This window comes from Salmo trutta, chromosome 2 (assembly GCF_901001165.1).
Source record: "Salmo trutta chromosome 2, fSalTru1.1, whole genome shotgun sequence".
Taxonomy (NCBI): domain Eukaryota; kingdom Metazoa; phylum Chordata; class Actinopteri; order Salmoniformes; family Salmonidae; genus Salmo; species Salmo trutta.
Window position 1 is genome coordinate 74,880,516 of NC_042958.1, and position 24,682 is coordinate 74,905,197.

A 24,682-nucleotide genomic window follows, 5' to 3' on the forward strand; every position below is an offset into this window, starting at 1 on the left:
GCTTTTACAATGGAAGTACAGAGAAATAATGAAATCCAGCTCCCAGGATGCAATTCCTATGGCTTCCACAGGGTGTCAGCAGTCTATGTTCAAGGTTTCAGCCTTGTTTCTTCCTAAATGAGTAAGAAATATGAGTTTTAGTACTGGGACACACTCTTGGAAATTCGTGTTTGGGCTCGCGGTGAAAACAAGACGCACCTGCTAATATTGGTTTCCTATTGAACATACTTCTTTCCGTAAGAAATATTATAATTTCATTACATTTTAGGGTATCTGAGGAGTGAATAGAAACATATTTTGACTTGTTTTAACAAAGTTTAGAGGTAGATTTTCGGATTCCTTTCTCTGCATCTTGAACGAGTGGATTACTCAAATCGATGGCGCCAACTAAACTGACTTTTTGGGATATAAAGAAGGATTTTATCTAACAAAACGACACATCATCTTATAGCTGGTACCCTTTGGATGACAAATCAGAGGAAGATTGCTAAAAAGTAAGTGAATATTTAATTGCTATTTGTAAGTTTATGAAACCTGTACCGGTGGAAAAATATTTTGATGGGGGCGCCGTCCTCAAACAATCGCATGGCATGCTTTCACTGTAATGACTACTATAAATTGGACAGCGCAGTTAGATTAACAAGAATTTAAGCTTTCAACCGATATAAGACCCTTTTATGAACATACATGTTTAATATCCATAATTTGTATGATTATTTATTTGTATTGCGCGCCCTCCAGTTTCACTGGAAGTTGCTAGCGGGACGCATAACCCTAAGAGAACCACTGTACAGTCGTGGCCAAAAGTTTTGAGAATGACACAAATATTAATTTTCACAAAGTCTGCTGCCTCAGTTTGTATGATTGCAATTTGCATATACTCCAGAATGTTATGAAGAGTGATCAGATGAATTGCAATTAATTGCAAAGTCCTTCTTTGCCATGCAAATTAACTGAATCCCCAAAAAACATTTCAACTGCATTTCAGCCCTGCCACAAAAGGACCAGCTGACATCATGTCAGTGATTCTCTCATTAACACAGTGTTGACGAGGACAAGGCTGGAGATCACTCTGTCATGCTGATTGAGTACGAATAACAGACTGGAAGCTTCAAATGGAGGGTGGTGCTTGGAATCATTGTTCTTCCTCTGTCAGCCATGGTTACCTGCAAGGAAACGTGTGTCGTCATCATTGCTTTGCACAAAAAGGGCTTCACAGGCAAGAATATTGCTGCCAGTAAGATTGCACCTAAATCAACCATTTATCGGATCATCAAGAACTTCAAGGAGAGCGGTTCAATTGTTGTGAAGAAGGCTTCAGGGCGCCCAAGAAAGTCCAGCAAGCGCCAGGAACGTCTCCTAAAGTTGATTCAGCTGCGGGATTGGGGCACCACCAGTACAGAGGTTACTCAGGAATGGCAGCAGACAGGTGTGAGTGTATCTGCACACACAGTGAGGCGAAGACTTTTGGAGGATGGCCTGGTGTCAAGAAGGGCAGCAAAGAAGCCACTTATCGCCAGGAAAAACATCAGGGACAGACTGATATTCTGCAAAAGGTACAGGGATTGGACTGCTGAGGACTGGGGTAAAGTCATTTTCTCCGATGAATCCCCTTTCCGATTGTTTGGGGCATCCGGAAAAAAAGCTTGTCCGGAGAAGACAAGGTGTGCGCTACCATCAGTCCTGTGTCATTCCAACAGTAAAGCATCCTGAGACCATTCAGGTGTGGAGTTGCTTCTCAGCCAAGGGAGTGGGCTCACTCACAGTTTTGCCTAAGAACACAGCCATGAATAAAGAATGATAAGAGGCGAGTGGACAAACAAAAACCCACAAATTCTGACAAACTCCAAGCATTGATTATGCAAGAATGAGCTGCCATCAGTCAGGATGTGGCCCAGAAGTTAATTGACATCATGCCAGGGCTGTCACGTCCTGACCAGTAAAATGGGTTATTTGTCATTGTAGTTTGGTCAGGGCATGGCAGGGGGTGTTTCTTTTGTGTGTTTCGGTGTTTTTGGGTTTAGGTTCTATGTTCTCTATTTCTATGTTTATATCTAGTTTTCTATTTCTATGTTGAGTTTTTGGCAATGACATCCAATTAGAGGCAGCTGGTTGTCGTTTTCTCTAATTGGAGGCCATATTTAGTTGTGTTTGTTTCACTTGTGTTTTGTGGGTGGTTATTTTCTGTATAGCCTGGGAGCCTTATAGAACTGTTTTCGTGGTTTGTTTATTTTGTTTAAGTGTTTTCTTTAATAAATTAAGAAGATGAGCACTTTACCTGCTGCGCCTTGGTCCAATCCTTACGACGCCTATAACAAGGGCGGATTGCAGAGGTCTTGAAAAAGAAGGGTCAACACTGCAAATATTGACTCTTTGCATCAACTTCATGTAATTGTCAATAAAAGCCTTTGACACTTATGAAATGCTTGTAATTATACTTCAGTATTCCATAGTAACATCTGACAAAAATATCTAAAGACACTGAAGCAGCAAACTTTGAGGAAATTAATATTTGTGTCATTCTCAAAACTTTTGGCCGTGACTGTATATTGGCCATATACCGCCAACCCCCGAGGTGCCTTATTGCTATTATAAACTTATAAACTGGTTACCAACGTAATTAGAGAGGTAAAAATACATGTTTTTTCTTACCCATGGTATACAATCTGATATACAACGGCTGTCAGTCAATCAGCATTCAGGGATCGAACCACGCAGTTTATAATTGTTATTTACTCCAATAGGGTCAGTCTCCCCTGATCATCTCAAAGGTCCCCCGTAACCCCAGTTTTAACTGACAGTTAACCCCTCTTTTGCGAATTGAATGAAAATGATGGAACACGGATAGACACGAATGAGAAATAATTGTATACGTTTGTTTCTTTTTTATTGTTAAAATTTTTTGGGAAGCCTGACTTACCTTGGCATCCATGAATACATGCCACTTTTTAGGCTGAAGGTCATTACACTTATGGTGTTTGTAATAGATGTTCCTTTCCAATCAAATGGTGGGTACATAGAGCACTGTCCATGGAACCTAGTTAACCTACTTTTTGAAGTGATTTGTTTGACAACCAGATGAAACATCATGACTCTTTGTGTTCATGACACATTTGACGGTAAAGCATTTTTTAAGTTAAATTAGGTCTACATGTCTTAACTATAAAACCCATTAAAAGAAATGTGTGCCATAGGAGGTCCAGTAAAAACGTGACCCCCAAATGTCACGGTATAATTCACACTCCTGGTGGTAATTTCAAGTGAATTTACTGCTGTATGCTTATACCCATATATAAAATCCTGACCTTGAATGCAAACATTATAACAATATTTTTGGAATTAATTTATGATTTATTTGAACAAGGAAATGTACCAAACCTAAGCTGAAGCATTTAATGTGTGGAACTATCATAATTATATTTATTAAATCCACCTTGCATCGATTAAAGTTCAATATGCTAATCTGGGTCTGTGCCCCACATTGGCCACCTCATTTAAAATGTTCTGGACACGCCACTGATGTGAAAGTTAAATTACATAAAGGAATATAAGTTTAAATATATCCATGACATATAAACAGTAAAAAAAGAAATGTCCCTTTTTCAGAACCTTGTCTTTCAAAGATAATTCGTAAAAATCCAAATCATTTCACAGATCTTCATTGTAAAGGCACACTGTTTCCCATGCTTGTTCAATGAACCATAAATAATTAATGAACATGCACCTGTGGAACGGTCATTAAGACATAAACAGATTACAGACGGTAGGCAATTAAGGTCACAGTTATGAAAACTTAGGACACTAAAGAGGCCTTTCTACTCTGAAAAACACCAAAAGAAAGATGCCCATGGTCCCTGCTCATCTGTGTGAACATGCCTTAGGCATGCTGCAAGGAGGCATGAGGACTGCATATGTGGCCAGGGCAATAAATTGCAATGTCCCTACTGTGAGACGCCTAAGACATCGCTACAGGGAGACAGGACGGAAAGCTGATCGTCCTCGCAATGGCAGACCATGTGTAACAACACCTGCACAGGATCGGTACATCCGAACATCACACCTGCGGGACAGGTACAGGATGGCAACAACAACTGCCCGAGTTATACCAGGAATGCACAATCCCTCCGTCAGTGCTCAGACTGTCCGCAATAGGCTGAGAGAGGCTGGACTGAGGGCTTGTAGGCCTGTTGTAAGGCAGGTCCTCACCAGACATCACTTTCAACAACGTCACTTATGGGCACAAACCCACCGTCGCTGGACCAGACAGGACTGGCAAAAAGTGCTCTTCACTGACGAGTCGCATTTTGTCTCACCAGGGGTGATGGTCGGATTCGCGTTTATCGTCGAAGGAATGAGCGTTACACCGAGGTCTGTACTCTAGAGCGAGATCGATATGGAGGTAGAGGGTCCATCATGGTCTGGGGCGGTGTGTCACAGCATCATCGAACTGAGCTTGTTATCATTGCAGGCAATCTCAACACTGTGCGTTACAGGGAAGACATCCTCCTCCCTCATGTGGTACCCTTCCTGCAGGCTCATCCTGACATGACCCTCAGCATGACAATGCCACCAGCCATACTGCTCGTTCTGTGCGTTATTTCCTGCAAGACAGGAATGTCAGTGTTCTGCCATGGCCATCGAAGAGCCCGGATCTCAATCCCATTGGGCACGTCTGGGACCTGTTGGATCAGAGTGTGAGGGCTAGGGCCATTGCCCCCAGAAATGTGAGGGAACTTGGTGGAAGAGTGGGGTAACATCTCTCAGCATGAACTGGCAAATCTGGTGCAGTCCATGAGGAGGAGATGCACTGCAGTACTTAATGCAGCTGGTGGCCACACCAGATACTGACTGTTACTGTTACTTTTGATTTTGACCCCCCCTTTGTTCAGGGACACATCGTTTCATTTCTGTTAGTCACATGTCTGTGGAACTTGTTCAGTTTATGTCTCAGTTGTTGAATCTTGTTATGTTCATACAATTATTTACACATGTTAAGTTTACTGAAAATGAATGCTGTTGGCAGTGAGAGGACGTTTCGATTTTTGCTGAGTTTACAAGAGAATTGCCAATTGAGTATCATAAAATAAAATATTAAAACTTCTAGTACTATGTTCAGATGGAGCCGCCACCCGTGCGTGTATCGCTAAAATCAATCGGAGGTGAACTATTTTGGCCTAGGTATAAAGCGATCTATAAAAATGTTTAACTCCATGATGCTTTATGTTAAAAACTAGCTGAACAATACACAAGAAATACGCGACTCTGATGCACATGGTGATATATTTGATTCCTTGGACATTCTTCTGGCCCGGCGAATACAAGCTCTGAAAAAATAGCTATGGGGGAAAAAACAAGGTTTTACTAAGTGCACAATCAGCTTATACGCCCATGGGTAGGCCTATATGGTGAAACATTTTGTTTAAAAGTGGGGTTAGAATGGTTTTAATTGTAATTTTTTGGGGTCAGCAATCTGCATAAAATACATTGTAATGTCAAAGTAGATTTTCTTTTCTTTGTTTTTAAAAACTAATGGAAAATATAACAGGCCTGTATATTAGCCTATTAAAAGTTGCCTTACAGGAAAATACACAGCGATTTCTATGAAATTCCATCTGAAAGAGTGCAATTCTCATTTGGGCTTTTCTGATCTGCGGATCTGACCCATTATTATCTCCCCCGGAGTTGGTAGTGGTTCTCTAAATGACAGAGAACATGGGGTAAAACCCCTTGGTTTACGCATCTTTGAAGTTTAGACAGTAACAGTAGCCTAATATTTGGAACAGTAAGTGAAGTCTGGACACTGACTGCAGGCCTCACATGAAGCATATTATAATATTAACTTCTTTAGAATTAACTGTTTCTTGCAGTAAAATTATAGACCAAATGTTAATTTGTCACACCCACACACAAGTCAGTCAATTAATCACATACACAATAATACACACACACGAACATATACAGACACACAGCTCTCAATTATTCACATGTTCACCCACAAACTACTAATGTTAAGTAAGAGTTAAACTTCAAAACTCGTTTTGTCTGTGTTTGCTTCAATTTAATCTTATCTGAACTGGATGTCCAACTGTGTTTTTAAAAAGTAATTAACTACTGCTGAAAAGACTATTTAGTTAAAATACCACCAAACTACTGGAAATGTAGATAAAGTACTACACTGAACAAAAATATACATGCAACAATTTACAGTTCATATAAGGAAATCAGTCAATTGAAATAAATTAATTAGGCCCTAATCTATGGATTTCACATGACTGGGAATACAGATATGCATCTGTTGGTCACAGATACCTTAAAAAAAAAATAGGGGGGTTGATCAGAAAATCAGTCAGTACCTGGTGTGAGCACCATTTGCCTCATGCAGCCCGACACTTCTCCTTTGCATAGAGTTGATCAGACTGTTGATTGTGGCCTGTGGAATGTTGTCCCACTCCTCTTCAATGGCTGTGTGATGTTGCTGGATATTGGCGGGAACTGGAACACGGTGTCGTGCACGTCGAACCAGAGCATCCCAAATATGCTCAATGGGTGGCATGTTTGGTGAGTATGCAGGTCATGGAAGAACTTGTAAAATGTTCAGCTTCCCGGAATTGCGACATGGGGCCTTGCATTATCATGCTGAAACATGAGGTGGTGGCGGCGGATGAATGGCATGACAGTGGGCCTCAGAATCTCTGTGCATTCAAATTGCCACCGATAAAATGCAATTGTGTTCCTTTTCCGTAGCTTATGCCTGTCCATACCATAACCCCACCACCTTCATGGGACACTCTGTTCATAACGTTGACGTCGGAAAACCGCTCGCCCACACGACGCCATACACGCTGTCTGCCATCAGCCCGGTACAGTTGAAACCGGGATTCATCCGTGAGGAACACACTTCTCCAGTCTGCCAGTGGCCATCGAAAGTGAGCATTTACCCACTGAAGTCAGTCACGATGCCGAACTGCAGTCAGGTCAAGACCCTGGTGAGGACGACGAGCACACAGATGAGCTTCACTGAGACGATTTCTGACAGTTTTTGCAGAAATTCTTCGGTTGTGCAATCTAGAGGTCGGCCGATTATGATTTTTCAACGCCGATACCGGTGCCGATTATTGGAGGCCCAGAAAGACCGAGACCGATTAATCGGTCGATTTTTGCAAATTGGATTTATTTGTAATAATGACATTTACAACAATACTGAATGAACACTTATTTTAACTTAATATAATACATATATACTATCAATTTAGCCTCAAATAAATAATGAAACATGTTCAATTTGGTTTAAATAATGCAAAAACAAAGTGTTGGAGAAGAAAGTAAAAGTGCAATATGTGCCATGTAAAAAAGCTAACGTTTAAGTTCCTTGCTCAGAACATGAGAAGATATGAAAGCTGGTGGTTCCTTTTAACATGAGTCTTCAATATTCCCAGGTAAGAAGTTTTAGGTTGTAGTTATTATAGGAATTATAGGACTATTTCTCTCTATACGATTTGTATTTCATATACCTTTTACAACTGGATGTTCTTATAGGCACTTTAGTATTGCCAGTGTAAAAGTATAGCTTCCGTCCCTCTCCTCGCTCCTACCTGGGCTTGAACCAGGAACACATCGACAACAGCCACCCTCGAAGCAGCATTGCCCATGTAGAGCAAGGGGAACAACTACTCCAAGTCTCAGAGCGAGTGACGTTTGAAACGCTATTAGCGCGCACCCGCTAACTAGCTTGCCATTTCACATCGATTACACCAGCCTAATCTTGGGAGTTGATAGGCTTGAAGTCATAAACAGTGCAATGCTTGAAGAATTGCAAAGAGCTGCTGGCAAAACGCATGAAGGTCCTGTTTGAATGAATGCTTACTAGCCTGCTGCTGCCTACCATCACTCAGTCAGACTGCTCTATCAAATATTAAATCATAGACTTAATTATAACATAATAACACACAGAAATACGAGCCTTTGGTCATTAATATGGTCAAATCCGGAAACTATCATTTCGAAAACGAAACTTTTATTATTTCAGTGAAATACGGAACCGTTCCGTATTTCATCTAACGGGTGGCATCCCTAAGTCTAAATATTCCTGTTACATTGCACAACCTTCAATGTTATGTCATAATTATGTACAATTCTGGCAAATTAATTACGGCCCAGGCGGCCCAAACTGCTGTATATACCCTGACTGCTTACACGGAACACTAGAGAAGTGACACAAATTCATGTTAGCAGGCAATATTAACTAAATATGCAGGTTTAAAAATATATACTTGTGTATTGATTTTAAAGAAAGGCATTGATGTTTATGGTTAGGTACATTGGTGCAACGACAGTGCTTTTTTCGCAAATGCGCTTGTTAAATCATCACCCGTTTGTCGAAGTAGGCTGTGATTCGATGAGAAATTAACAGGCACCGCATCGATTATATGCAACGCATGACGTTAGATAAACTAGTAATATCATCAACCATGTGTAGTTAACTAGTGATTATGTTAAGATTTATCGTTTTTTATAAGATAAGTTTAATGCTAGCTAGCAACTTACCTTGGCTTCTTGCTGCCCTCGCATAATTGCTAGTCAGCCTCATGGAGTGCAATGTAAGGCAGGTGGTTAGAGCGTTGGACAAGTAACCGGAAGGTTGCAAAAACGAATTCGCAAATTCCCCCTGAACAAGGCAGTTAACCCCCGTTCCTAGGCCGTCATTGAAAATAAGAATGTGTTCTTAATCTGACTTGCCTAGTTAAATAAAGGTGTAATTAAAAAAATTAAAAAAAATTATAATAATCTCCAAATCGGTGGCCAAAAATACCGATTACTGATTGTTATGAAAACTTGAAATCGGCCCTAATTAATCGGCCATTCCGATTAATCGGTCGACCTCTAGTGCAAACCCACAGTTTCATCAGCTGTCTGAGTGGCTGGTCTCAGACGATCCCGCAGGTGAAGAAGCCGGATGTGGAGGTCCTGGGCTGGCGTGGTTATACATGGTCAGAGGTTGTGAGGCCGGCTGGACGTATTGCCAAATTCTATAAAACAACATTGAAGGCGGCTTATGGTAGAGAAACTAACATTACATTATCTGGCAACAGCTCTGGTGGACATTCCTGCAGTCAGCATGTCAATTGCACGCTCCCTCATCACTTGAGACATCTGTGGCATTGTGTTGTGTGACAAAACTACACCTTTTAGAGTGGTCTTTTATTGTCCCCAGGACAAGGTGCACCTGTGTAATGATCATGTTGTTTCATGCTTCTTGATATGCCACACCTGTCAGGTGCATGGATTATCTTGACAAAGAAGAAATGCTTACTAACAGGGACGTAAACAAATTTGTGCACAACATTTTAAAGAAATAATATTTTTGTGCTTATGGAAGATTTCTGTGATATTTTATTTCAGCTCATGAAACATGGGACCAACACTTTACATGTTGCATTTATATTTTTGTTCAGTGTAGTTAAATAACATGTAGTGGAGCTACTCCCCAACACTTGTAGGTTCGATCCGTTCAACCGACTTTCGACCATTCTGTCCCCTACCCTTTCTAACCTCTCATGCTGTACTGCCTGAATACAAGACCCCAAAAATATGAATGGAGAGTGGAATTTCACTCTGCTTTAAAAACAAATATTTTCTGTACACAGAAAAGGTAGTGTATTACTCACATGATGCTGATAAGTTATTGTCTGTCTGTCTGTCTGTCTGTCTGTCTGTCTGTCTGTCTGTCTGTCTGTCTGTCTGTCTGTCTGTCTGTCTGTCTGTCTGTCTGTCTGTGTTAGAATGTGGGAGGCGGTACGTCCGTCCTGCGCGTGGTGGCCACAGACCGTGACATCGGGCCCAACGCCATGCTCTTCTACTACATCACCTCGGGTAACAAGGACCTCACCTTCCGGATGGACCGCATGACTGGCGAGATGGTGACCCGACCATCCCCACCTGACCGCGAGCGCCAGCAGGAGTACCGGCTGATCATGATGGTGGAGGATGACGGCACACCGTCACTATCGGTGAGTCGGAGAGCAGGGTTATTTCGGGATCAAAAAGAGGTTTAGGTGGTGAAAATGTTGCAGTTTTAAAGTTAATTTCCAGCGCTTCTATACATTTTGCCATGAGTAATGCTGTTTTCTGTTGCTCAAACATAATAACAAGGCGACCCGAAAAAAAACGCTTCGGCGGTCCATCCAAGGATTACATTGGCAGAAAAATCCCTGAGAGAGGGTCAGAGGTTTGAGGTCAAAATTGGGAGGGGTAGGGGCTGAGACACAAAGATAAGGGGGCTGCAGGTAGCCTAGTGGTTAGAGTGTTGGACTAGTAACCAAAAGGTTGCAAAATCGAATCCCCGAGCAGACAAGGTAAAAATCTGTCGTTCTGCCGCTGAACAAGGCAGTTAACCCACTGTTCCTAAGCCGTCATTGAAAATAAGAATTTGTTCTTAACTGACTTGCCTAGTTAAATAAAGGTAAAATAAAATAAAATTGGACATTGGGAAATGTTCAGTAGGCAAATGTTGTGTAACGTTGCAGATAGAAATGTAATGAATAGAGCCATCTACATGTCAGAGAGGCATGATTGTTCTACATTGACAGAACTAGATCAGAATCACCTCTACTCAGAATATTACTTGATGATATGGTGCTACTGGTGATATACAACATTTAGAGACAGAATACAGACAAAGAAGTTTTAACAAGGCTTGCATACATTGTATACAGCTAGGTAGAGTGAGCATAGAGCTGTGGTCACCTTTTCTGAGTCAAGATAACGTTGAGTCAAAATGCAAGACGAGAGCTACCATTCATCAGATGCAGGCCATCAGTCAGCTGTGCGTCACAAGTAATACAACAAATGATCTATTACCAGTGTTATCATATACCAAAAATTAGCTGTGCTTGAATTGCCCTGCCAATGTTGTTCTTCTCAGACCATTTCAAAATTATATTTAAACATTTTAGGTATATGACCACACTGCTATTAGATCATTTGTTGAATAACTTGTGAGGCACAGCTGAGTGTGCATATTACAGTTGAAGTGGGAAGTTTACATACACTTAGGTTGGAGTCATTAAAACAAATGTTTCAACCACGCCACAAATTTCTTGTTAACAAACTATAGTTTTGGCAAGTAGGTCAGGACATCTACTTTCTGCCTGACACAAGTCATTTTTCCAACAATTGTTTACAGACAGATTATTTCACTTATAATTCACTGTATCACAATTCCCGTGGGTCAGAAGTTTATATACACTAAGTTGACTGTGACTTTAAACAGCTTGGAAAATTCCAGAAAATGATGTCATGGCTTAGAAGCTTCTGATAGGCTAATTGACATCATTTGAGTCAATTGGAGGTGTACCTGTGGATGTATTTCAAGGCATACTTTCAAACTCAGTGCCTCTTTGCTTGACATCATGGGAAAATCAAAAGAAATCAGCCAAGACCTCAGAAAAAACATTGTAGACCTCCACAGGTCTGGTTGATCCTTGGGAGCAATTTCCAAATGCCTGAAGGTGCCACGTTCATCTATACAAACAATAGTACGCAAGTATAAACACCATGGGACTACGCAGCCATCATACTGCTCAGGAAGGAGACGCGATCTGTCTCCTAGAGACGAACGTACTTTGGTGTGAAAAGTGAAAGTCAATCCCAGAACAACAGCAAAGGCCCTTGTGAATTTGCTTGAGGAAACAGGTACAAAAGTATCTATATCCACAGTAAAACGAGTCCTATATTAACATAACCTGAAAGGCCGCTCAGCAAGGAAGAAGTCACTGCTCCAAAATCGCCATAAAAAAGCCAGACAATGGTTTGCAACTGCACATGGGGACAAAGATCGTACTTTTTGGAGAAATGTCCTCTGGTCTGATGAAACAGAAATAGAACTGTTTGGCCATAATGACCATCATTATGTTTGGAGGAAAAAGGGGGAGGCGTGCAAGCCGAAGAACACCATCCCAACCGTGAAGCACGGGGGTGGCAGCATCATGTTGTGGGGGTGTTCTGCTGCAGGAGGGACTGGTGCACTTCACAAAATAGATGGCATCATGAGAAAGGAAAATTATGTGGATATATTTAATCTCTCTAGGGTAGGTGGGACGAAATCGTCCCACCTACGTAACAGCCAGTGGAATCCTGTGGCGCGTTATTCAAATACCTTAGAAATGCTATTACTTCAATTTCTCAAACATATGACTATTTTACACCATTTTAAACACAAGACTCTCGTTAATCTAACCACACTGTCCGATTTCAAAAAGGCTTTACAACGAAAGCAAAACATTAGATTATGTCAGCAGAGTACCCAGCCAGAAATAATCAGACACCCATTTTTCAAGCTAGCATATAATGTCACATAAACCCAAACCACAGCTAAATGCAGCACTAACCTTTGATGATCTTCATCAGATGACACTTCTAGGACATTATGTTATACAATACATGCATGTTTTGTTCAATCAAGTTCACATTTATATCAAAAACCAGCTTTTTACATTAGCATGTGATGTTCAGAACTAGCATACCCCCCGCAAACTTCCGGTGAATTTACTAAATTACTCACGATAAACGTTCACAAAAAACATAACAATTATTTTAAGAGTTATAGATACAGAACTCCTCTATGCACTCGCTATGTCCGATTTTAAAATAGCTTTTCGGTGAAAGCACATTTTGCAATATTCTAAGTAGGTAGCCCGGCATCACAGGGCTAGCTATTTAGACACCCACCAAGTTTAGCCCTCACCAAAGTCAGATTTACTATAAGAAAAATGTTATTACCTTTGCTGTTCTTCGTCAGAATGCACTCCCAGGACTTCTACTTCAATAACAAATGTTGGTTTGGTTAAAAATAATCCATAGTTATGTTCAAATATCCTCTGTTTTGTTCGTGCGTTCAAGACACTATCCGAATGGTAAATAAGGGTCACGCGCACGGCGCATTTCGTGACAATAGATTTCTAAATATTTCATTACCGTACTTCGAAGCATGTCAACCGCTGTTTAAAATCAATTTTTATGCCATTTTTCTCGTAAAAAAGCGATAATATTCCGACCGGGAATCTGCAATTAGGTAAACAGACGAAAGAAAATATATCACTGGGTCGACTCGTGGATGCGCCTAAGCCCATTGTCCTCTGATCGGCCACTTGCCAAAGGCGATAATGTGTTTCAGCCAGAGGCTGCCTCGATATCGTTCAGCTTTTTCCCGGGCTCTGAGAGCCTATGGGAGCCGTAGGAAGTGTCACGTTACAGCTAAGATCCTGACTCTTCAATAAACAGAGACAAGAAGAACGACCACTTGTCAGACGCCACTTCCTACATGAAATCTTCTCAGGTTTTTGCCTGCCATATGAGTTCTGTTATACTCACAGACACCATTCAAACAGTTTTATAAACTTTAGGGTGTTTTCTATCCAAAGCCAATAATTATATGCATATTCTAGTTACTGGGCAGGAGTAGTAACCAGATTAAATCGGATACGTTTTTTATCCGGCCGTGTAAATACTGCCCCCTAGCCCTAACAGGTTAGCTAACCAGGATAGCCAGGGGCACACTCCAACACTTGATTACCAGGGATGTTCTCTTGATAAGTGTGTGAATTGGACCAGTTTCCTGTCCTGCTAAGCATTCAAAATGTAATGAGTACTTTTGGGTGTGAGGGAAAATGTTTGGAGTAAAAAGTACACCATTTTTTTCAGAATGTAGTGAAGTAAAAGTTAGTTGTCAAAAATTAAAATAGTAAAGTAAAATACAGATACCCAAAAAATGACTTAAGTAGGACTTGAAAGTGTTTTTACTTAACCTGTTAGGGTATAGGGGGCAGTATTTTCACGGCTGGATAAAAATATTTACCCGATTTAATCTGGTTACTAATCCTACCCAGTAACTACAATATGCATATACTTATTATATATGGATAGAAAACACCCTAAAGTTTCAAAAACTGTTTGAATGGTGTCTGTGAGTATAACAGAACTCATTTGGCAGGCAAAACCCTGAGACAGATTCTGACAGGAAGTGGATACCTGATGTGTTGAATTGACTTTAAGCCTATACCATTGAAAAACAAAGGAGGTGAGGAATGTTTTGGCACTTCCTATTGCTTCCACAAGATGTCCCCAGCCTTTACAAAGTGTTTTGAGTCTTCTACAGTGAGATCTGACCGAATAAGAGCCTTGGAACTATGATGGCCCATTAGACACCTTGCGCGTGAGTTGATGGTGGGTACTCTCATTCCGAAATGTTTTAAAAGAGAACCCAATGGTCCGCCTTGAATTTTATTCATGTTCTGGTTAAAAAAGGCCCTAATGATTTATGCGATACAACGTTTGACATGTTTGAACGAACGTAAATATATTTTTTCCGTTCGTGAAGTGAAGTGAAGTCCGGCTGGCTTAGATCATGTGCTAACAACACGGAGGTTTTTGGACATAAATGATGAGCTTTTTTGAACAAAACTACATTCGTTATGGACCTGGGATTCTTTGGAAGTGACATCTGATGAAGATAATCAAAGGTAATGGATTATTTACATAGTATTTTCGATTTTAGATCTCTCCAACATGGCGGTTAGTCTGTATCGCAATGCGTATTTTTCTGGGCGCAGTGCTCAGATTATTGCAAAGTGTGATTGCCCAGTAAGGTTAATTTTAAATCTGGCAAGTCCATTGCGTTCAAGAGATGTAAATCTATAATTCTTTGAATGACAATATAATATTTTACCAATGTTTTCTAATATTAATTAATTATTTTGTTGTCATGACTTGACTGCCGGTATTGGAGGGAAACGATTTCCTGAACATAACGCCATAGTAAAACGCTGTTTTTAGATATAAATATGAACTTGATAGAACTAAAAATGCATGCATTGTCTAACATAATGTCCTAGGAGTGTCATCTGATGGAGATTGTAAAAGGTTAGTGCATAATTTTAGCTGATTTTATGGTTTTGGTGACGCCTGTCTTTGAATCGACAATACATTACACACAGCTATTGTCAATGTACTCTCCTAACATAACCTAACTTTATGCTTTCCCCGTAAAACCTTTTTGAAATCGGACAACGTGGTTAGATTAAGGAGATGTTTATCTTTCAAAGGCTGTAAGTTAGTTGTATGTTTGAGAAATTTGAATTTTGACATTTATTTGGTTTCAAATTTGCCGCTCTTGAAATGCACCTGCTGTTGATAGGGTGCGCCACGGGGGGCACGCTAACGTCCCACATAGCCCCAAGAAGTTAAGTACCTTACACCACTGGAAATAACACATATGGAATCATGTTGGCAAAAAAAGTGTTTTAAAAAATCTAAATACTGTGCTGTGAAAAAGTATTTGCCCCCTTCCTGATTTCTTATTTTTTTGCACATTTGTCACACCTAAATGTTTCAGAGCAAACAAATTTAAATATTACACAAAGATAACCCAACTAAACACAAAATGCAGTTTTTAAGTGATAATTGTATTTATTAAGGGAAAAAAGCTATCCGAACCTTCATGGCCCTGTGAAAAAGTAATTGCCCCCTAAACCAAATAACTGTTTGTGCCATCCTCAGCAGCAACAACAACAGTAATCAAGCATTTCTGATAACTGGCAATGAGTCTTTCACATCGCTGTGGAGGAATTTTGGCCCACTATTCTTTGCAGAATTGTTTTAATTCAGCCATATTGGAGGGTTTTCGAGCATGAACCGCCTTTTTAAGGTCACGGCACAGCATCTCAATCGGATTCAAGTCCGGACTTTGACTAGGCCACTCCAAAACCTTCATTTTGTTTTTTTAAGCCATTCAGAGGTGGACTTGCTGGTGTGTTTTGGATCATTGTCCTGCTGCAGAGCCCAAGTGTGCTTCAGCTTGAGGTCACGAACTGATGGCCAGACATTCTCCTTCAGGATTTTTTGGTATAGAGCAGAATTCATGGTTCCATCAATCACAGCAAGTCGTCCAGGTCCTGAAGCAGCAAAACTGCATTTTGTGTTTACTTGGGTTATCTTTGTGTAGTATTAAAATTTGTTTGATGATCTGAAACATTTAAGTGTGACAAATGTGCAAGAAAAAAAGAAATCAGGAAGGGGGCAAATACTTTTTCACAGCACTGTATATGTTATAATTGAGATTCTTCAAAGTAGCCACCCTTTGCCTTGATGACAGCTTTACACACTCTTGGCATTCTCTCAACCAGCTTCATGAGGAATACTTTTCCAACAGTCTTGAAGGAGTTCCCACATATGCTGAGCACTTGTTGGCTGCTTTTCCTTCAATCTGCGGTCCAACTCATCCCAAACCATCTCAATTGGGTTGAGGTTGGGTGATTGTGGAGTCCAGATCATCTGATGCAGCACTCCATCACTCTCCTTCTTGGTCAAATAGCCCTTACACAGCCTGGAGGTGTGTTTGTGTCATTATCCTGTTAAAAACAAATGATAGTCCCACTAAGCGTAAACCAGATTGGATGGCGTATCGCTGCAAAATGCTGTGGCAGCCATGCTGGTTAAGTGTGCCTTGAATTCTAAATAAATCACAGACAGTGTCACCAGCAAAGCACCTCTAAACCATCACAACTCGTCCTCCATGCTTCACGGTGTGAATCACACATGCGGAGTTCATCCGTTCATCTACTCTGCGTCTCACAAAGACACAACGGACAGATTTCCACCGGTTTAATGTGGAATTCTGTTATGGCTCACATCAACACTATCATCCTGGAAACCCTAGACACAAATCCAATTCACCCCCAGATGGTAAGGGTAGGCAACAACACATCTGCCACGCTGATCCTCAACACCGGGCCCTTCAGGGGTGCGTGCTTAGTCCCCTCTTGTACTCCCTGTTCACCCACGACTGCGTGGCCAAGCACGACTCCAGTACCATCATTAAGTTTGCTGACGACACAACAGGGAATATAACATTAGCAAAGTCTACAAAAATGCGCCTTGGCACTTATGACATCAAGCAACCTGTCCTTTGATTTTCCTGCCCTCTTGTTGGAAGTGGTCTTAATGGAAAGTACAATGTTTCTCCCTGACACAATTTTTTTGGTTTCAGATTTGGGTTTTATGTTGCTTGTCCAAGTCAGTCACTTGGAAGTCATAATTTTGTGCCATTTCTTTGGGGGGGGTCAAATTAATTTAGGTGTGCTTGTTTGTAAAGCTGTGGAGCAAGTATTTAAATGTAAAAGGCACAAATACTGGCAGTGTTTTTGTATAATCTTGTAACTGATCGGTATGAGTTGTACTAGCTGACTCAGGAGCCGGAATTAACTAAAAGAAAACATTTCATAGCAACACGAACTATCCATTGGCAGAGAATGTCAGTAAGCAAATTTCAATGATTTAATTGAAAATATTTGTGCTGTATAGATGTGTGTTTGTCATGGTAATTGTTGCTGATATTTATTTTAAATTGTTTGTATAGTTAGTCTTTTTCCAATTTTTCACCGTATTTGAATGGGTTTTAGCTGAACTGGTTACTAGAACAGTTGTCACAGTGTTTTTGTTTTGATTTATTTCAACAAAGATGAGACAGCCTATAGGGAGGAGGTCAGAGACCTGGCAGTGTGGTGCTAGGGCAACAACCTGTCCCTCAATGTGAGCAAGACAAAGGAGATGATTGTGGACTACAGGAAAATGAGGGCCGGACAGGCCCCCATTAACATCGACGGCTCTGCAGTGGAGCATGTAGAGAGTTTCAAGTTCCTTGGTGTCCACATCACCAACAAGCTATTATGGACTAAACACAGGAAGTGCACGGAACTGCACATTTTGGCTTTTCACCCAATAAATATTTGATTTTTTTTACATCTTTTATAGTTTCAAATTCTTTGTACTGAATGATTATTTTGGGAAATAAATATTCTCTTAGGTCTGAGTATTTGTCACAGTGTAAAAGGAAATTCCGCTTAGTCTCTATCTCTCACCTGGAGCAAAGTGAGCATAGTCTGTCCTCTCTCGGCACTGAGTCTGTACCTAGTCAGTGGTTTCTCAGTTTTATATCAGTCACAGTGGTCAGATAGTACATGGTGGCAGACTGTCTGTTTAGAGCCAAATAGCATTGAAATTTACTTAGATTTTTTTTGTGGTGTCTTTCCAATAGGTGATATATTTACATTTTTGCTTTCTGATGATTTGTTTACGGCCAGATTTTCTGAGTGATATCTTGAGGCTCTATGGGGTTGGTTCAGGTTAGTGAACTGAGCCTCAGAACCAGCTGGCTGAGGGGACTCTTCTCTTGTTTCATCTCTTGACATTCTAGAGCTGTGTGATGAAATGTTTTGGGGTCACTTATTTTTTTAGCTTTAAAATTTGATGGCTATTTTTCTCTAATCGAAAAGGAGGAGCTATTGGCCAAATTCTGCTCTACATGCGTTACTGGGAGTTTTTCTTTGCACTTGCAATACAGTCTTGCAAAACTCTGCATGCAGTATTTCGATTGGATGTTTGTCCAATTTGGTAAATTCGTTATTAGAGAGCAGACCCCATAATTTGCTGCCATATAGAGCAATTGGTTCTATCACTGATTGGAAGGTTTTGAGCCAGATTATAATTGGAATTTCAATTGTAATGTTCCTTTTAATGGCATAGAATGCTCTTCTTGCTTTGTCTCTCAGCTCATTCACAGCCATGTGAAAGTTACCTGTGTTGCTGATATTTGATATTTAGTCCTAGATATGTGTCATTTTTGGTGTCTTCTAATAGAACTGTGTCTAAACATAATTTATATTTGTCATCCTGATTTCCGGACCTTTTTTGGGAATATCATTATATTTCATTCATTATATTCATTCATTTTTTAGATTAACGGTCAGAGCCCAGATTTCACAGAACCTGTGCAGATGATCTAGATGCTGCTGTTACCCCTCCTTAGTGGGAGACAGTAGGACCAGGTCATCTGAGTACAGCAGACACTTAATTTCAGTGTTGTGTAGTGTGAGACCAGGTGCTGCCGAATGTTTTTGCCAATTCATTAATGTAGATGTTAAATAGTGTTGGACTTATTGGGCACCCCTGTTTCACTCCACATCCCTGAGAGAAGAAGTCTGTTTGCTTGTTGCCAATTTTAACCGCACATTTGTTGTTAGTGTACATTGATTTAATAACTTCAAATGTTTCCCTCCAATACCACTTTCTATTAGTTTATAAAAAAGACCTTCATGCCAAATTGAATCAAATACTTTCTTGAAATCTACAAAACATGAGTAGAATTTGCCTTTGTTTTGGTTTCTGCTGAGGATGTTTTGTTCATCAAGGAAATTATGTAGTCTGCTATGTCGTGTCTTTGGAGTACCATTAAACTGAAGACATGTTTATCAATTAACTCCCTGTAATTATTATCACGCGATTAAACTGATTAATCATTTAATTGTAATTAACTAGGAGATCGGGGCACCAAGGAAAATATTCAGATTACAAAGTTATAATTTTCCTAATATAACTTTCCTATATTATAACATTATATATTCTATTCTATTATAGTATAGGCCGATTATCTTCTGGTTTAAATGGTGTATTTTACCTCGCGTCCAGTCTCATTCCAAACGTCGTAAATTGTTGTATCTGCACGAACCCAGTTTACTAAAGTCATCCATACATCAATTGTCTTAAAATCATTTATTTACTAAACTAAGTAATTCACAGAAAGCATACAAACACACAGAGTTCATTAATATTAACAATTGATATGCTAATCCTTTGCACATGAACGCTCACTCATTCGGGAACAATTGCAATCAATATATATTTACGCTCAGTGTGTCGTCGGGATCCTTGTTGGAGCGTCGTTCTGTTGGAGAGTTCTCTCTCTCTCTCAGTTAGAATGGATCTTTCAAAGCGACATTCATTAATGTCGTCATAGAATGGATGTTTCGTCAGTCTTCGCGTTCAGTGATATAATTTCTAGCTGCAGACTATTAATTAATATCAAAGACTTGTTCCCATTCTGTCGGTATCGATAGTCTAAAAGTTAACCACGTGGTATAGTTCACTTTCAGTATAGGAATTGGATGGTCAAACCTATTGGCCAACTCGCAATGGAGTGGAGGCCTGGTCTGAAGAAAGTAAATCAGGGTGGGGTTTTATAGTGAACATAGAACAGGCTTGTCACATGACGCCTGGTCCTGTCTGTGTCCCTGGGGGCGTGCCGATGACTGATTTAATCTTTGAACATAAATACATTCTATCACATTAACATCAGTACACCGCATCTCAATGTATTACAAAATAGCTTTATCCTTATTAATACATTCTATACAACCATTTGGATGCAAGTCCCATGGCTGAGGCTATTATATAAACAGTTTTATGGTAATATGGCTATATCGTCTCTTCTGAGTATCACAAAATTGTACCAAACGGACCAGTTCATAGCTGGATTCTTCACCAATCTTCCATACCTTCTCCAGAACACAAATGTCGCTTGGCTCCCCAATTCTGTGAGTTGGAAGAATTTCCTGTGTCTCTCTATGGGCCATGTGGCAAGAGATTCTCCTCTGGAATTTTAGGTTGGGGGATGGTGCAAGGGGGAGGGGGTCAACTGTCCTCCCTGTACTCAAAGAGGCCAACGTCATGACAGCTATATATGATACTGCAGAGAATTTTCCCCAAGTTGCTGTTAATGCAAATTCCTCTGTAATTATTTGGGTCAAATTTGTCTCCATTTTTATAGATTGGTGTGATCAATCCTTGGTTCGAAATATCGGGGAAAAAACCTGCAGTGAGGATAATGTTGAAGAGTTTGAGTATAGCCAATTTGAATTTGTGGTCTGTATATTTGATCCTTTCATTTAAAATACCATCAGCACCACTGGCCTTTTTGGGTTGGAGAGTGCATAGTTTTTCCAATAATGACCCCAAGCATACTTCCAAAGTTGTGGCAAAATGGCTTAAGGACAACAAAGTCAAGGTATTGGAGTGGCCATCACAAAGCTCTGACCTCAATCCCATAGAACATTTGTGGGCGGAACTGAAAAAGTGTTTGCATCGGTCCGCTTCTGAGAGGATTCTGGTAAGATGCCGGCAAAGTCGGCTGAATTCCTGTAGACGGAAACAGCCCAATGTACTTGGGCCGATACTGGGCAGTCATTCATTTTGATTCCGGGCCGAGTCCGACACCCGATTCCAGGCCGATTCAGTCAGTTCCGGCCGCTTCTGGGCCGATTCCTCGTTGCTAGCTGGTTAATTAATCTAGCGCTAATGTTAACTAACCACGTTAGCTAGCTAGCAACCCTCTAAATCTAAACTTTGCAGATTTAGCTATATCTACAAAGATCTCAACTATTCACTTAGCCGATATAACAAGTTTGGCCAGCAGCTAACTTATACATTTTTTTTTACATATTACCTTCCTTTCAAAGCTGTGCAATTTCATCTGCCCTTGCACCTTCTGCAATTAGATGAAAAATGAAGTTTCCAGTTAAAACCAGGAGCTCAATCAACATTGCTCAGTGCCACCGCCCAACCTCTGGGAGTTATATAAGCACAGAGGGTGTAAAAACAACCCTTAAATCAACACCTCTTAACACTACAAATGTAACACAAAGAAAATGAACACTTGTTAACACTGGCCCATTTGCTGTGTTGGCTTGAATCATTACCTTGTATCAATACAGTTCCATTATTGTATAAGTTGACCATTTAATGTGTGTTGCTTTCGTCAGCTTCTTCAAAAAACCTGATCTGACAGTCTTGGCTGATGCCTCTCTTTTTTGAGAAAGGGGAAATGGTTGCAAATAATCCTTTTCCATTTGTGCCCTCGTTTGGTATTAAATATTACATTTGCTCTTATTTTGCAACTGGTAAAATCTGCAAACAGGCATTCATGTTCTGTCCCACCATCAAACCTTTTAAACTTTTCTTACCTCTCTCCATCTGGATGGCTGGTGGGTAAACAATTTCCATAGCAATGCTGGTGATGTTGGCTACAATAGAAGCCTACAGTACCCTTTCCAAAACAGCGTTGTTTCTTGTATTATTGTCGCTAGTGTCTTTAGAGAACTGTTTTACTTTGCTGTCTTTCGTCTTTTGTCCTCTTTCGTCTTTTCTATTGTGTTGTTAACTAGCTTTTTTTAGTTAGCTAGCTAGCTTCTTTTAGGAGAGTCCATAGTAAATGCTTAGCAACTGGTAAACAATCCAGCTAGCTAAGCTAACTGCACAATTTTATAAAAATAGATACTTTTTGACAAGCCTATGTTCTTCATTTGTTGCTTGTTTTGTCTCCCATTCGGTCTTGCAGTTTTCTTTTGTATTTCCCAATGTACTTCACTCTAATATTTGAAGGATCTCATTTTTCTCAGCTCAATTTGGAGTTCAAAGGGTTTTATTGCCATGGGAAACTTCCATTTACATTGCCAAAGAAAGTGAAATAGATAATCAACAAAAAAGAATGAACAGTAAACATGACAAGAATAAAGACATTTGTCTATATACAGTGTTGAAGTTAAAGTGCAAAAGGGAAAATAAATAAACATAAATATGGGTTGTATCTACAATGATGTTTGTTCTTCACTGGTTGCCTTTTTCTTGTGGCAACAGGTCACAAATATTGCTCCTGTGACTGCTGGTTAAGTGTGCCTTGAATTCTAAATAAATCACAGACAGTGTCACCAGCAAAGCACCCCAACATCATCACACCTCGTCCTCCATGCTTCACGGTGAGAACCAGAAATACGGAGATTATCTGTTCACCTACTCTACGTCTCACAAAGACACAGCGGTTGGAACCAAAAATATTACGTTTGGACTAATCAGACCAAAGGACAGATTTCCACCGGTCTAATGTCCATTGCTCATGTTTCTTGGCCCAAGCAAGTCTCTTATTATTATTGGTGTCCTTTAGTAGTGGTTCCTTTGAAGCAATTCGACCATGAAGGCCTGATTCAGGCAGTCTCCTCTGAACAGTTGATGTTGAGATGTGTCTGTTACTTGAACTCTGTGAAGCATTTCTTTGGGCTGCAATTTCTGAGGCTGGTAACTCTAATAAACTCATCCTCTGCAGCAGACGTGACTTTGGGTCTTCCTTTCCTGTGGCGGTCCTCATGAGAGCCAGTTTCATCATAGCGCTTGATAGTTTTTGCGACTGCACTTGAAGAAACTTTAAAAGTTCTTGAAATTTTACAAATTGACTTACCTTCATGTCTTAAAGTAATGATGGACTGTCATTTCTCTTTGCTTATTTGAGCTGTTCTTGCCATAATATGGACTTGGTCTTTTACCAAATAGGGCTATCTTCTGTCACAACACAACTGATTGGGTCAAACACATTAAGGAACTACCTTCCACAAATTAACTTTTAACAAGGCACACCTTATAATTGAAATGCATTCCAGGTGACTACCTCATGAAGCTGGTTGAGAGAATGCCAAGAGTGTGCAAAGCTATCATCAAGGCAAAGGGTGGCTACTTTGAAGAATCTCAAATATAAAATACTTTTTTAGTTACTACATTATTCCATGTGTTATTCTATAGTTTTGATGTCTTCACTATTATTCTACAATGTAGAAATTAGTTAAAATAAAGAAAAACCCTTGAATGAGTAGGTTTGTCCAACTTTTTGACTGGTACTCTAGATCTTTTAAAAATGGAGTATCAAGATCTGGAATTTGTGCTGGAATTTATTTTTTATTCAATAATGTACAGTTTGTGCCCTCAGCATGCTTTTTCTACATCCTTTTCTGTCTCACCACCAGTCATCGACCACCATCTACGTGCGTATAGTGGATGAGAACGACAACGCGCCAGAGTTTCCAGAGGAAGAGTATGTGACGGTGCTGAGCGAGGGCCCCAACACCGTGGGTGCCATTATTGCCACGGTAACCGCCATCGACCCAGACGAGGGCCTCAATGGCACCCTGCGATATGCCATCGACCACGGAAATCTGGCCATCACCTTCCACATCAATCACACTACCGTAAGAATATGGACAGATATTTTACACTGATACCTAACCTACTTTGTGTTCTGTGCAGACCTTGATTTGTCTACTATTTGAAAACCTTTCAGATAGTTTAGCTGTGATTGATTGCGCATGCCTTGCGTAATGAAACAAATACAAAAATCTAATTAAATGTTATTCATCACATGTGCCGAATACAACAGGTCTAGACTTAACCATGAAATGCTTGTCTATGAGCCCTTCCCAATGATGCAGAGTTAAAAATAATAATAATAAAAAGAAAAGTTGTAACATGAGGAATAAAATACACAAGAATGGAGCTATATACAGGGAGTGCTAGATACCAGATCAATGTTCAGTATGAGGTATTTGAGTTAGATTTATACAACGATTTATACAACGATTTATCCTTAATGCTTATTGGTTAAAACAGCATTCCAGCTTGTGTCTCTTCCACAGTTACCACCAGCTAAATCTATGATGTTAAAATACTTATTTACTCTGTTCCATCTGACTGCGCAATCCACTGTCACATCAGCACAGCCAGGTAATTTATAAATTTGATCTCCACTATAAAAAGCATCTAGACATTATCTCTCATCTAGACATTATTATTTATTTTAGACTAAAGTTTAGTTTTCAACAGCAGAGATTTGTATAAACCTTGCTGTCTGTCTGTCTGGCATTTGCAACATTGTTTCGATATTGAGATTCGATCCCCAGCTTTCCCATAGTAATGAACATGTTGGGAGTTGGGATGAGGCAGACAGGTGGGCATCTTTTCTCAGCTAGTCGAAATC

General features: G+C 40.1%; 1 protein-coding gene across 3 annotated transcripts in view; it reads left to right on the forward strand.

Annotated features, from left to right (window-relative positions):
* LOC115162910 (cadherin-23) overlaps positions 1 to 24,682 on the forward strand; it is a 712,130-nt gene that overhangs the window by 570,962 nt on the left and 116,486 nt on the right. For all 3 annotated transcript variants that reach the window (XM_029714423.1, XM_029714440.1, XM_029714433.1), the window contains 2 exons: positions 9,780 to 10,007; positions 23,676 to 23,897. In XM_029714423.1, coding sequence (XP_029570283.1) covers positions 9,780 to 10,007; positions 23,676 to 23,897 — 450 coding nt within the window. The remainder of the gene's footprint in view (positions 1 to 9,779; positions 10,008 to 23,675; positions 23,898 to 24,682) is intronic.